This window comes from Heterodontus francisci, chromosome 23 (assembly GCF_036365525.1).
Source record: "Heterodontus francisci isolate sHetFra1 chromosome 23, sHetFra1.hap1, whole genome shotgun sequence".
NCBI classification, from domain to species: Eukaryota; Metazoa; Chordata; class Chondrichthyes; order Heterodontiformes; family Heterodontidae; genus Heterodontus; species Heterodontus francisci.
The window spans coordinates 52,869,938-52,885,449 of NC_090393.1; the positions used below are offsets into that span (position 1 = coordinate 52,869,938).

General features: G+C 44.6%; 1 protein-coding gene across 9 annotated transcripts in view; it reads right to left on the reverse strand.

Annotated features, from left to right (window-relative positions):
- LOC137382817 (oxysterol-binding protein 2-like) overlaps positions 1–15,512 on the reverse strand; it is a 441,835-nt gene that overhangs the window by 14,536 nt on the left and 411,787 nt on the right. For 8 of the 9 annotated variants that reach the window (XM_068055287.1, XM_068055286.1, XM_068055284.1 and 5 more), the window contains 4 exons: positions 14,790–15,035; positions 7,754–7,874; positions 7,248–7,351; positions 1,446–1,541 (listed from right to left, as the gene is read on the reverse strand). In XM_068055287.1, the coding sequence (XP_067911388.1) occupies positions 1,446–1,541; positions 7,248–7,351; positions 7,754–7,874; positions 14,790–15,035 (567 nt within the window). The remainder of the gene's footprint in view (positions 1–1,445; positions 1,542–7,247; positions 7,352–7,753; positions 7,875–14,789; positions 15,036–15,512) is intronic. The other variant, XM_068055288.1, reaches the window with a different exon arrangement.

Here is a 15,512-nt window from a genome sequence, read left to right on the forward strand (position 1 = left end):
AGAAGGTAAATTTCTTTATAGGTAACACATGGTCCATGTAATCTCCTGGACGGATTTTCGATTGCCACGGCAGCAGGGCATTGGAGAGGAAAGTTTTTTTCCCCACATTTGCCCAGGGCTTTTATATTTTTGCCACTCCTAGTAGATTTAGATGCAAGTTAGGGAAAGGAAAAAAGTGTTTAGCCGTGATGGTCCAGCTATCTTGGTGTGGGGCAGTCTTGATGGGCCAGCTAGTCTTCCTGTGTCATTTCCATAAGTTTGTAAGCTAGAAATTTCCCTCTATGTCTACTCAAATTGTACAAGGACCTGAATGCAACAAATGCTGCAAGTACCTCCTTCCTCAATATTGTAGACGAAGTAAGTAAGTAGCAGAGGATCTAAAACAGGCAAAAGTTGGTTATGCTCTCTGACAGCACCATGTCTGGGTTCCTGAACTGTCCACTAATGCAAATGTAATGTGGGTGGCTCATCCTCACACTTGTTGACTTATCTTGTCTACCTTAGGCACCCTAGCAGAGTTTGGGAACTCACTGACACAGTACTACTGATGAAGATTTACCAATTGCACTACTAATTGTCATTTGCATTAACTAGCGGTATTGTTTTCTTTTTAATCTACAATTTTTTCTGTTTCAATAATATATTTCGGGATGGGTCGGGCATGAAGAGAAATTAAAGGACTCGGGCTCGGGTGAGTTTTAATTTTATACCTGAGCCAGGCTTTAATTCAACAGTGACTTTCAAAAGGGCATTGGATAAAGACTTGAAAAGGAAAAAAATTGCAGGGCTATGGGGGAAGAGCCAGGGAATGGGAATAATTACATAGCTCTTTCAAATAGCTGGCACAGGCACGATGGGCTGAATGGCCTCCTTCTGTGCTGTATGATTTTCTGAACAGCCTTCAGCTAGATAGTAAGATAATCTTCTAAAATCAGACATCTTCTCCACCCCACCACACCCACCACCCTGCCCCCACCCCCAACAGCACTTAACTCACTCTCCTGGAAATGCTGGGAGGTAGCAAACTGGCTCCAAATGGAGAGGGAAGAAGCAGAGAAATTTACTGAAGAATGGATAAGTGGAGGGGATGGTTAGAATCTACACAAAGGAAGCCCAAAAGGCTGAAATGAAAACCAAGCTTGCACAGGGACAACCATCCCTGTTCCAGCAAGCTCTGTGGCAGATTCACATGCAGGGAAAGACTTTACACGGAACTGTACAGTAATGAACTTTTAATTGAAATAGTAATGCATCATTTTTGATGAAAATCACCAAGATTCTTTATGAATTTTGTACACGGGTATTGAACAATTTGGAATAAGTTGAAGCCAAGGGAAAAGTTTTTTAAAAAATTACAAATTTATCAGTTACCATGAAAATAAAGGTTCCCAGCTTGCAGCTGAAGTTTTCCTCAACGTAAGGGCAGAATATGAGGTGGCACTCACCTTCCTCGCACATTCCCGTGAGAAGTAGCTGTAGGGACTGAATTTGAGTTGACACTTGTCCTTCGTCTTGTTATTGATGATTTCGATCTCTCCTGACTGAAGGACAGAGAACACGATTATACATAGGATCGGCAACAAACTTTTATTCAAATATCAGTGTGGTGATTGATGTCCTGCAATTGACGAGAAGTGGATCTGATTTAGTAAGCTGTCCAAGGGCATTTTTAACAATTAGCAATGTAGATTCAAAGAACCACTGCACGAGACCAGACTGCAGAGAGGCACTGCTTTGGGAGCTCCATTCACCCATTTAATAAACTGGACTAATCACAGTCTTTGCTGCTGCTTTCTCTGCTATTGTTAACTGTCTGGTTTTGAATTGTATGAGTGTGTGAGTGAGGAGTGAGTGAACTATCCAGAACTTTCAAAACTAAACATAGGATAAGGGTCTGATTTTAATTTTTTAAAAAATCAATGTTTCTACTTCTGTATCTATTTTTATGGATATACTGGTTATTAATATTTTTAATGCAACAATTAGAAAGCAAGGCTTGGCCCCAACCCCCAATTCTGCTTAGTTTCTGAGTTGGCAAAAGGTGGTAATTATAGAAGCCAGTGTTAATATTACAGACCTGAGCTCACTTTACTAAACACTGTCTGAGAGTAGCCTAGTCTTCTTTTAAATTTTTCATAAATATAAATACTTCATAATGAACTGGAGCATCATGACTAGACACTTCCTACTCCCTCCGCAGCCATGTAATCTACTGGGAAAGGAAAAAAAGCAGAGAAAAACGCAAGGCCAATAAAGGAAAAATACTCTGGAAAGCTCCTTGCTGACCCCCTCAGACTTTGACCAAGGAATGGAGCTGTCTCCTTGCTTTAATCCCATCTCTTCTCAGGGCTCAAAACTGCTGCTGAGACCACACGATATTAATGCAGTACTAACTGAGATGTAGATTGTGACCAAGGCCATAAAGACAGAACACAGTCTTTCCCACCCTCCCAACACAACACCATTTCTACAATGCATGGTGGTGTATTTTGTACTTTTAATTCTTATTCTTCCAGCTCTGCTCCCTGAAGCCAGCAATTGATGCTGGGCTATTCTGTTGGGGACTTGGGGAGAAGGGAGTATCACAGCCAAACCCAATCATGTCCTCAACCCAACATTCAAACTTGCACTTGCATCAAAAGTCTGAGGGCATCAGGACCAGTTATAACACCTGTCACTGCTCCACCTGAATTTAGCTGACTCAGTTCAGACCAGGCATTGCACCTTACTTAGATTTACCTGGCATGCACAGAGCAATTGGGAAGAAATGTGTTAGTTTATTGGACTTCCTTTTCAAATTTGATACATCTTATGGGGTTATGGTCATGGAACAGAGGACCATAAATAAACAATTCCACTGGGCCTACTTTGCCATTCAATTAGGTCATGCCTGATTGGCATCTCATTTATCCACTGTGGCTCCACATCCCTTGATACTCTTATCCAACAAACCTCTATTGATCTTGGTCTTGACTGCTCCAACTGGCCCAGCATCCACATCCTTTTGGGTGAATTCCAAATTTCTACTACCATGTGTGTGAAAAAGTGATTTCTCTCTTGAATTACCTAGCTCTGATCTTAAAATGATGTCCCCTCATTCTTGATTCCCCACCAGAGGAAATAATATCTAGCCTATTGAATCCTTGGCACATGTTAAACACCTTAATCAGATCACCCCTCAATCTTCTATGCTCAAGGGTCTACAAGCCAAGTTTACGTAACCTGCTCATAATTTAACCCTCTAAACCCCAGTATCATGGAGCTGGCTCAGTCCAAACTTCATTACAATGAAAACAAGTGCTTGTATGGTCAACTTTTTAAAAAATTTGTTCTTGGGATGTGAGCATCACTGGCAAAGCCAATGTTTATTGCCCATCCCTAATTGCCCTTGAGCTGCCTCTTCATGACCCGCTGCAGTCAGTGTGCTGTAGGTACATCCACAGGACCGTTAGGGAGTTCCACAATTTTGACCCAGTGACAGTGAAGTTCCAATATAGTTCCAAGTCAGGCTGGTGTGTGACTTGGAGGGGAACTTGCAGGTAGTGGTGTCCCTATGCATCTGCTGCCTGTGTTCTTCTAGGTGGTAGAGGTCACCATTTGGAAGGTGCTGTTGAAGGAGGCTTGGCGAGTTGCTGCAGTGCATCTTGCAGATGGTACACACTGCTGCCATTGTGCGTTGGTGGTGGAGGGAGTGAATGTTTGTGGATGGGGTGCCAATCAAGCAGGCTGCTTTGTCCTGGATGGTGTCGAGCTTCTTGAGTGTTGTTAGAGCTGCATTCATCCAGGCAAGTGGAGAGTATTCCATCACACTCCTGACTCATGCCTTGTAGATGGTGGAAAGGCTTTGGAGAGTCAGGAGGTGAGTTACTCACCACAGAATTCCCAGCCTCTGACCTGCTCTTGTAGCCACAGCATTTATATGGCTGGTCCAGTTAAGTTTCTGGTCAATGGTAACCCCCAGGATGTTGATAATGGGGGATTCAGTGATGGTAATGTCATTGAATGTCAAAGGGAGATGGTTAGATTCTCTCTTGTTGGAGATGGTCATTGCCTGGAACTTGTGTAGCGTGAATGTTACTTGTCACTTATCAGCCCAAGCCTGAATGTTATCCAGGTCTTGTTGCTTGCAGGCACGGACTGCTTCAGTGGGCGACACAGTGGCGCAGTGGTTAGCACCGCAGCCTCACAGCTCCAGCGACCCGGGTTCAATTCTGGGTACTGCCTGTGTGGAGTTTGCAAGTTCTCCCTGTGTCTGCGTGGGTTTTCTCCGGGTGCTCCGGTTTCCTCCCACAAGCCAAAGACTTGCAGGTTGATAGGTTAATTGGCCATTATAAATTGCCCCTAGTATAGGTAGGTGGTAGGGAAATATAGGGAAGGTGGGGATGTGGAAGGAATATGGAATTAGTGTAGGATCAGTATAAATGGGTGGTTGATGGTCGGCACAGACTCGGTGGGTCGAAGGGCCTGTTTCAGTGCTGTATCTCTATTAAATCTGAAAGTTGCAAATGGTACTGAACACTGTGAAATCATTAGTGAACATCCCCACTTCTGACCTCATGTCGGTGGGAAGGTCATTGATGAAGCAGCTGAAGATGGTTGGGCCTAGGACACTGCCCTGAGGAACTCATGCAGTGATGTCCTGGAGCTCAGATGATTGGCCGTCAACAACCACAACCATCTTCCTTTGTGCTAGGTACGACTCTAATTGGATCCTAATGACATCAAGGGATATGGGGATAGCGTGGGAAAGTGGCATTGAGGTAGATGATCAGCCATGATCTAATTGAATGGCGGAGCAGGCACGACAGGTTGAATGGCCTACTCCTGCTCCTATGTTCCTAACTAGTGGAAACTTTTCCCCAATTCCCACTGACTTCAATTTTGCTGGGGCTCTTTGGTCTCATACTTTGTCAAATGTGGCCTTGATGTCAAGGGCAGTCACTCTTACCTCACCTCTTGAATTCAGCTCTTTTGTCCCTGTTTGGACCAAGGCTGTAATGAGATCTGGAGCTTGGTGGCCCTGGTGGAACCCAAACCGAGCACTGGTGAGCAGATTGTTGCTGAGTAAGTGCTGCTGGAAAGCACCGTCAACGATACCTTCCATCACTTTACTGGTGGATTGAGAGTAGACTGATGGGGCAGTAATTGGCTGGATTAGATTTGTCCTGCTTTTTGTGGACAGGACATACCTGGGCAATTTTCCACATTGTCAGGTAGATGCCAGTGTTGTGGCTGTACTGGAACAGCTTGGCTAATGGTGCAGCTAATTTTGGAGCACCAGTCTTTAGTACTACTGCCGTGATGTTGTCAGGGCCCATAGCCTTTGCTGTATCCAGTACCTTCAGCTGTTTCTTGATATCACGTGGAGTGAATCAAATGGGCTGAAGACTAGTATCTGTGATGCTGGCGACCTCAGGAGGAGGCCAAGGTGGATCATCCACTCGGTGCTTCTGGCTGAAGATGGATGCAAATGCTTCAGCCTTGTCTGATGTGCTGGGCACCCCCATCGTTGAGGATGAGGATGTATTTGATGCCTCCTCTTTTGGTTAGTTGTTTAATTGTCCATCACCATTCACAACTGGATGTGGCAAGACTGCAGAGCTTTGAGCTGATCTGTTGGTTGTGGAATTGCTTAGCTCTGCCTATACTATGCTGCTTCAGCTTTTGTAGTGGAAGTCCTGTAACTTCACCAGGTTGGCACCTCATTTTTATGTATGCCTGGTGCTGTTTCTGGCATGCTGTCTTACACTCCTCATTGAACCAGTGCTGGTCCCCTGGCTTGATGATAATAGTAGAGTCAGGGATATGCCAGGCCGTGAGGTTACAGATTGTGGCTGAATAAAATTCTGCTGCTGCTGATGGTCCACAGAGCCTCATGGATGCCCAGTTTTGAGCTGGTAGATCTGTTCCAGTCTCTCATTTAGCACAGTGCTAGTGCCATACAGCATTATGGAGGGTGTCCTCAGTGTGAAGATAGGACCTCGTCTCCACAAGGTCTGTGCTATCATCATTCCTACCAATAATGTCATGGACAGATGCATCTGTGACAGGTACATTGGTGAGGATGAGTTCAAGAAGATTTTTTCCTCTTGTTGGTTCTCTCACTACCTGCTTAAAGCCCAGTCTGGCAAATATGTTCTTCAGGACTTCGCTAGCTCAGTCAGTAGCGATGCTACCGAGCCACTCTTGGTGATGGACATTGAACTCCCCGACCCAGAGTACATTCTGTGCCCTTGATACGCTCAGTGCCTTTTCCAAGTGGTGTTCAACATGGAGAAGCACTGATTCATCAGCTGAGGGGGGTGGTAGGTGGTAATCAGCCGGAGGTTTCCTTGCCCATGTTTGACCTGATGCCATGACACTTCAGGGGGTCTAGAGTCAATGCTGAAGACTCGCAGGGCCACTCCTCCCTCCTGTACACCACTGTGCCACCATCTCTGGTGGGTCCGTCCTGCTGGTGGGACATGACATACCCAGGTGATGGAGCAGTCTGGGACATTGTCTGTAAGGTATGATTTGGTGGGCATAATTATGTCAGGCTTTTGTTTGACTAGTCTATTGGACAGCTCCCCCAGTTTTGGCACAAGTCCCCAGATGTTAGTGAGGAGGACTTTGCAGGGACGATTCAGTGGGTGCGCCTTTGTTGTTTCTGGTGCCTCGGTCAATGCCAAGTGGTCCATCCAGTTTTATTCTTATAAAACCATTCTGTACCAGTTTTGATACAACTGAGTGGCTTGCTAGGCCATTTCAGAGGGCAGTTAAGAGTCAACCACATTGCTATGGGTCTGGAGTCACATGTAGAACAGACTGGGTAAGGACGGCAGATTTCCTCCCCTGAAGGGCATTAGTGAACCAGATGGATTTTTTTTAATGACAGTCTAGTAGTTTCATTATCATTAATATTGGTAATGGCATTTTATTCCAGATTTGTTAATTAATTGAATTTAAATTCCCCCAGCTGCTGCAGTGGGATTTGAACTCATATCTCTGCAGCATTAGTCTGGGCCTCTGGATTACTAATCCCATAACATTACCAATATGTTACGATGAATTTCTCCTGCCTTCTCCCAATCCCATTGTTAGCTAATGGAGGGACAAAAGAGATAGTACAATGGTGACCCAACCTATTTCCCAGTGCAATGACTCTGTAGTTACTTGAATTTCCACACACTTAACTCAAAGAAGTTTATTTCTGTTCTGAGCCACAGTCGAGAGTTTAAAAGTGTTGTACAGAGCTCGTCACTAACCTGGTCAATCCACAGCTTGCCCACGATGATGTTGTGCACTGTGGAAGTGACCTTCCTCCACACATAGTGGTTGCCCCCACAGTTGAACTGTAAGTGAATAGCACCTGTGGGACAATAAGAGGCAGTGAAGATCAGAACAGACAGGACACAGGTGTCCTTTTATTTGGGGTTAACCTGTGCATTCTGTACTGCATTCTAACCTCTGTTATACGAGACTGGCAGTCTGAGAACCTCAGACGGGTGTACAGGTAATGGGTGATGTAGGACATCTCTCCTATAATGGGAATGCTGATCCCTGATCCACATTGACTCTCCAGATGGAAGAGCTGTAACTCAGCAAAACCTTCTCATGAATGACTGCACTTAGTGTGAGGGAACCTTGATCTGTGCTGCTGTAAGGGAGAGGACTCTATTATACCTTGTTGTTGTTACTCTGAAGAATGCTGTCAGTGATCTCATTATTTTCAGTTGCAAGAATACTGCAAACTGGGTTGTGAGACCCTTACCTAGCGGCATGATGGAGAGGTACTTCCCACGGAATTTGCTGGCGATGGTGATTTCCTGCCACAGGGTCCAGCCGTACTTAGAATAGACATGGTGGGCAGCAGCAGGCGGGTGATGGCTCACCTGCAAATGGCAGATAGACATACAACCAGGTTAGGTCAGCAAGACGTGCTACAGCATTGTAAGTGGGATAGTAAAATTAAGCACTCAACTGGCATTGACAGTACAGCAGTAAACACCTTCCGATACGGCTACACAACAACAACTTATATTTATATCTCGCCTTAACGTAATAGAACATCTCAAGGCGCTTCACAGGAGCATTATGAAACAAAATACGACACCGAGTGACATAAGGAGAAATTAGGTCAGATGACCAAAAGCTTGGTCAAAAAGGTTGGGTTTAAGAAGTGTTTTAAAAGGAGGAAAGCGAGGCAGAGAGGTGTAGGGAGGGAATTCAGACTTTAGGGCCGAGGCAACTGAAAGTGGCGCAATCAAAATTGGGGGTGCTCAAGAGGCCAGATTTAGAGAAGTGCAGATATCTCAGAAGGTTGTGGGGCTGGAGGAGATTACAGACATAGGGAGGGATGAGGCCAAAGAGGGATTTGAAAACAAGGATGAGAATTTTAAAATCAAGATATTGCTTGACTGGGAGCCAATGTAGATTAGCAAGCACAGGGGTGATAGGTGAACGGGACTTGGCGCGAGTTAAGTTTTGGATAACCTCAAGTTTATGGAAGGTAGAATGTGGGAGACCAGCCAGCAGTGTTTTGGAATAGTTAAGTCTAGAGGTAATGAAGGCATGAATGAGGGTTTCAGCCACTTATCAGTTGAGACAGGGGCAAAGTGAGGTGATGTTACGGAGATGGAAATTGGCAATCTTAATGATGGCATGAATATGAGGTCGGAAGATCATCTCGGGGTCAAATGTGACAATGAGGTTCCAAACAGACTGGTTTAATCCCAGACTGTTGCCAGGAAAAGAGATGGAGTTGGTTGCTAGGGAATGGAGTTTGGAGCGGGGACCGAAAACAATGGCTTCAGTCTTCCCAATATTTAATTGGAGGAAATGTCTGCTCATCCAGTACTGGGTGTCAGATAAGCAGTCTAATAATTTAGCAACAGCGGAGTCGTCGAAAGAGGTGGTGATGAGGTAGAGCTGGGCGTCACCAGCGTACATGTGAAAACTAACGCTTTGTTTTTGGATGATGTCGCCAAGGGGCAGCATGTGGATGAGAAATAGGAGGGGCCAAGAATAGACCAGAGGTAGCAGGAAGAGAAGCCATTGCAAGTGATACTCTGGCTACAATTAGATAGATAAGAATGGAACCGGGTGAGAGCAGTCCCCCCAGCTGGACGACAGTGGAGAGGCGTTGGAGGAGGATGGTGTGGTTAACCGTGTCAAAGGCTGCAGACAGGTCGAGAAGGACGAGAAAGGAAAGTTTACCTTTGTCACAATCACATAGGATGTCATTTGTGACTTAGATAAGAGCTGTTTCGGTATTGTGGCAGGGGTGGAACCCTGATTGGAGGGATTCAAACATGGAGTTCCGGGAAAGATAGGAACAACTTTGGAAGGCAACAACACATTCAAGGACTTTGGAGAGGAAAGGGAGGTTTGAAGATGGGATGGTAGTTTGCAAGGATGGTAGGGTCCAGGGTTGATTTTTTTGAGAAGGGTGATGACGGCAAATTTAAAGGAAAAAGGGATAACACTTGAAGAGGGAGAACCATTAATAATATCGGCTAACAGGGACCAGGAGGGGAAGTTGGGTGATCAGCAGTTTAGTGGGAATAGGGTCGAGGGAACAGGAGGTGGATCTCATGGACAAGATGAGCTCAGAGAGGGCAAGAGGTGAGATAGGAAAGAAAGTAGAGAAAAATATGAGTTTAGTGCGAAGGAAAGGGGGAGCATTAGAGGAAGTTTGGCCCGGTGGGCTAGTGAAAGGGAGGGACGAGGCCGAGGCAGCTGATTAGATGGTCTCAATCTTAGTGACGAAAAAGTCCATGCACTCCTCGCACTTATTGTTGGACATGAGGGTGGCGGAGACGGGGGAGAGGGGTTTAAGATGACTATTTGCAGTAGAGCAAAGAAGTGGGGCTTATCTTGCAGGGTGATTCTGAAATAATGAGTAGGTTTAGCAACCAAGAGCAGATTCTGGTAGTGTTTTATGTGATCCAGCCTGATCTGGCAGTGGATGGCTAAACCAGTAGTCCGCCATATCCGTTCAAATCAGCATCCCTTGGACTTAGGGGAGTGGAGATATGGACTGTATCAGGTGAATGGCCAGGGTGAGAGAAAGAGAGAGTAATGGTTTTATTGGGGACTAGGGCATTAAAGGTGCAGCTGAAGGTAAGGCTGAGCAAATCAGTAGTAGCAGAAATGTTGTGATGAACGGAAAGCCAAAGGCTAGAGAGTTGGGATTTTGAAAGTGCAGTTGTAAGTACATTGGGGGATAGTTTTTTCCAGGGACATTTACATAAGGAGGTAGGTTTGGGGCGTGGATGGGAGGTGGGTGCTAAGTGATACAAGGAAATGATCAGAGATGGCCTTATCTGTAATTGATATGATGGGACTAGCAAAACCACGCGATAGGGTAAGGTCATAGGAGAAGCCGTGAATGTGGGTTGGGGACAGATGAAAAATATGGGGCAATTTAAAGCTAATCTGCAAGTTGGGGAAACTAGTGAGACTGGGTGCAAACACTGGATTTCCATCCCACTCGATTTTAATCAGTGGAGTGTAATATTGGACAAGGGTGTAAAACTGTATTCCACCCTGTCCCGTGGAATTCCTGCCTGGCGAGTTTGGTTAAAATGAACCCCACAGATTTTAAAACAACTTAGATTTTGGCAAATAAGATCTACATGGTGAGGGATGCCAGTGCTGGGGAATGGAACACTTTCAGTTCCGTACCAAGTCTCAGGTTGAAGCATTCCCAAGGTCAGGTCTGACATGAGTTGGTGCATGGTAAAGTCTCTTCTCCTGCCCCTTAACTCTAATTTTAGAAGATGACCCTTTTTTATGGACTGGGGATAGTTCTGTGCTTCCAACCAGTGCTCTGTGAAATTTTGAACTCATTTCATATCGAGGTTTATGGCCTTACTGAATGCATCTAAATGGCTCATGGCACTTCAACTAGAGATAATATACCCTTGGAACATAGTTACAACAGAACACAATGGTTCAGGGGCAGCAAGACACCTGAGAAAGAAACAATGAAGTGTTAGGGATAGAAGAACCAAGAACCCAAGGGGGACTGGAGGCGGAGGGAGAGACATACCGGGGGACTGGAGACAGAGGGAGAGACACACCAAGGGACTGGGGATCGAAGGGGACACACCGAGAGGGATTGGAAATGGAGGGAGAGACACACTGAGGGACTGGAGACGGGGAGAGAGAGATACTGAGGGGGATTGGAGACGGAGGGAGAGACACACCGAAGGACTCGAGACAGAGGGAGTGACGCACCGAGGGATTAGAGATAGAGGAATAGACAGTGAAAAATTGGAGTTGGAGGGATGGACATATAGAGCAACTGAAGTTTGATGGATACAGATAATAAAAGGACTGGAGGAGTGAATGGTAAACCCTGGAGAAATAGAGGGATAAACATGCTGATAATACTTACAAACTGGGGAGCAACTTTGTTTCTCAGAATGGATGAAGCTGGAAATAACTTGTCCTAAGCTAGCTGGTGAGTGAGGTATTCTGACTTACATGGGGTTAGAGCTGGATGACTGGAGGTGTCTTTGTCTTTTCGGATATATTGATCTAAAATAACCCAAAGGGGCAATAGCAGTATGGAACCTTTTCCTCATACATTCTACTTTATGTATGAACACACATTTGAAGTACTCCAAAATGCACATTCATTTGTTATAATCATTAGTGACAGTAATTATACATCTTTAATAGGGTCTTATTTAAAGATATGAAGATTTTGGTTGCGATCTACAGTGTAATGATGCAGTCGGGAATATGCCGCATCAGTTTCTTAATATCCAGTCAAGCAGCCTTTTAACTCCTGTTATAACTGGGTCAATTAATCACTAGAAAAACAGTCCCATTATTTTGGTTATTTAGTAACTGGTGGGACGATGAGCTAGATTTATCGAATATCACTTGGAAAATCTAATCTTAAATTTCTCACTAAGTGGTGCAGTGTGTCAGTCACTGACATTTTACCTCGAGAAAGAGTTCAATTCCAGCAGAATATCTCTTCTATCTACTGGCCGTATGGATCCCATATGTGAAATAAACTTGGGCACGGCCAATGCAGGACTTAGTGGGCAGGGACCCACAGCCCAAAATTGCACCAGGATTGAATACAGCTTCACAATGTCACCCAGAGGCCAGAGGATGGCTGACGTAGGGAACAGGAAATAATGTCTCAATGGTATGGTAGGGGGTGGTCTTCTAAGGCTGGGACTCAATAGATGAAATTTTGTGTTGTATCTATCCATGTTATAACTGACCTGTGAGTGTTTGATGCTGTCACTGTGTGCTTAAAATGGGAAATCTCTCATCTCCCAAAAGTAATTTCTCCCAACTTTGATAATCACAAAGATTTTAAAACAGAAGTTAAACAAAAAAAGTCCAAACACATATTGACAAGGTCAGTCTTCTCCCCCTCTGGAGTGAATTTCAGAGACTGTACAAGCTGATATTGAAAGCACTGCTTGTACTTACAGTCTGTACTCGGAATCTCAGAACTGATTTGTAATCAAAAACAGAAAATGCTGAAAATACTCGGCAGCATCTGTGGAAAGAGAAAAATTTCAGGTTGTGACCTTTCTGGTGAAACGTTAACTCTGTTTCTCTCTCCACAGATGTTGCCTGACCTGCAGAGTATTTCCAGCATTTTCTGTTTTGGTTTCAGATTTCCAGCATCCGCAGTATTTTGCTTTTGATTTGTAATCAAGTTTTTTTTTAAAAAGCAATATTAGAATTCACCTCACCACATCTCTTAGATACATCCCAAAATGCTTCTTATACAATGACTTTCATTGGAATAACTGGCTGCTGTTACAGGTAAATGTGGCAGCCATTTTGCACACAAGAAGATCCCACACAAAGTAAGGAGATGAATGGCAGTTTAATCAGTTTTTGGTGATGTAAGCTGTTGGAGGAACGTTGACCAGGATGCTAGGGCAACTTCCAGTGTTATTTTGTCAAGGATTCCTGCTACCACTTGACCCGCTGGAACAGTTAGCCCGGGGCCTCAGTTTAATATCTGGATTGATGGGTGGCACTTCCAAATAATGAAGCATTCCTCTGAAGTGTCAATTTAAGATTATCCACTCAAGGCCTGGAGTATATCCTGAACACACACACCTCTGATTCATAGACAACAGTGTTAGCAACTGAACCAGTGTAATAATTTTACAAAATTCAGTTGAAGGATCAAGCCCTTAGTTAAAAGGTTAAAGAGCGGGACAGATGTAGTGATTTAATGACACCGAGTTTGGGTTTTTAAATGTCTGCAGATTGACTGAGGAAGGGAAGACTGAGGGAAGCAGGGCGATCCATAATTGTGGTTGCGAGACAGAACGAGATAGAATAGAAGATGGTGCAGTTTGCCAAACACAGGGATCATAAAGATAAGATAGGCACTAATAAATCCAATAAGAAATTCAGGAGAAATAGCTTTACCCAAAGAGTGGTTAGAAGGTGGAACTCATTACTAATGGAGTAGTTGAGGTGAATATCAGAGGCATTTAAGGGGAATTTAGATAAGTTAATGAGGGAGAAAGCAATAGAAGGATATGTTGATAGGATCGGTGAAGTTGGGGGGTGGGGGGAGGAGGCTCGTGTGGAGTATAAACACTGACACAGACTAGTTGGGCCTATTTCTGTGCTCTAAATTCTATTCTTGATTCTGTTTGAAGCTCTCTAACAGTAGTGGTTTTTTTTCCAGGAACACTGACGATATGTTAAATGAGAGTTGATCTTTAATCACTTTCTTTAGAATATTGGCAGGTCCAGACTTTACCCGGGGCACTTTCTGTGAGGTCAGGCATACAACTGATTGGTTGATCACAACCTACCTGTAACTGCTGCTGAATCATCGAATTACAGCAAATTAGGCAAAGGAAACAAGCCTCACGTGACCCAGCCTCTGCTTCCTCCTCCAGCCCTCCATCCTAGCCCGTTCCCTATGGCCCTCTGAATCTGGCCACCTGTGCACTGCTCTCCTTTCACTCGTCCACTGGAACAGAGCTTACAGCTTTGGCCCTAACAAGACAGAACTCTACCCCTAAACCTCTTCATAGAATTATATCAGAACTACAACACAGAAACAGGCCACAGTGGAGCAGAGGGAACGAGAGAAAGGCACTTAGCAAGAGATTAAAGGAGGGAGTAAAAGTCATACTGGTGCTGGTTTCAGAGAGTGCCTGCTGAATGCTGGGAGCAGCACACACTCTCTGTCAGGATGATTCGTAGTGGGGGTGGCTGAAACACACCACTACAACTACTGTTCATTTGGGCTTATTCCCTTTCCTCCACTTCCGCCTCCCCATTACTCATTGTCTACGGGTTACAGAATAAGATGGTCAAGCCAGAGCCTACCCAATGTCTCTGCACAGACAATATTCCAGCAGGTGGTCACTGGATAAATGAGACACCTCTAGCATTTTTTTCTTTCCGAAGCCAGGGCTCTCAATACCTCTAGTAATGTCTCTGGCTGAGATCAAGTATCATGCAACTACCAGGATGGTAGAAGATGAACAAGATGGACATTGTATTTCTTTGTCTGGAAATTCATATGTTCCTATCTTAACCCAGCCCAAGGACTAAATCTGGCACCTCCCTGGTCCATATGATTTAGTAGCAACCCAAATAATGCATTTATCCTCCGAGTCCCTAATGCATTTCTAACAACTCAGTTCAGAATAATGAGGCCACAATGTGGAAACCCGTCATCACTTATACAGACTGTATAATCAGTCGGTGTTTATGGTACATTGTCTGCACACAGATGTCAGTCTAGTAATTGAGACAATGACTCCAGCATCCTCTCAGAGAGCCCTCACCTGCTCACACAGCGAGCGGAAGCCACTCTCCTCTAGCCGGTCCAGCTCAAAGGTCTCCCCAAGCAGAGGGTTAAATGGCTTTGCCGTGCGATGGGTGGTTGTTGAATAGGAAGATACAGAAAATGCAGCCACATAGCACATCTGCTCTGCAGGGCTGTCGCATTGAGCTGCCTTGTCCAATAATTCGTGATACTCTAAGTCCTCAGTTAGTCTTTGAAGCATTGATAAAGGCTCATTGAAGTTCACCTGAAATCAGAGAGAACATAAACTAAGAGCCAAGGTCAATAAAATTAGTGATTGTTTACGCCTTTAGAGGATGAAACTGCACTGTGCGTTTATTGCTTTCACACCTATTTTGACGGAGGTATTGACCCTTTTCAAATAAAATGTGTCAGTACATCAGTTAAAATAGCAGACAAAGGAATTGTAATACAATCATATGAAGCACTCGTATGCTAACATTACATCAACATAGTTACACCCTATTAATGATGGAGTCTTGTCAACAGCACCCTCTCAAGAGCAAAGTCCTGAATTTCCTCGAGGGTTCTCCCGATCACCAGCCGTAATTACAGTGGAAGACTGGAGAAAACTCTGCAGAAACATTCTGTTTATACCATTCTCCGGGGTGAGGGACGGAATGTGTTCCACTGCTTTCCCAACCTGCATTACAGCAGGAGATCAGAACGACCTCCACTTAAATTCTGGGCCAAGGTGTCAACA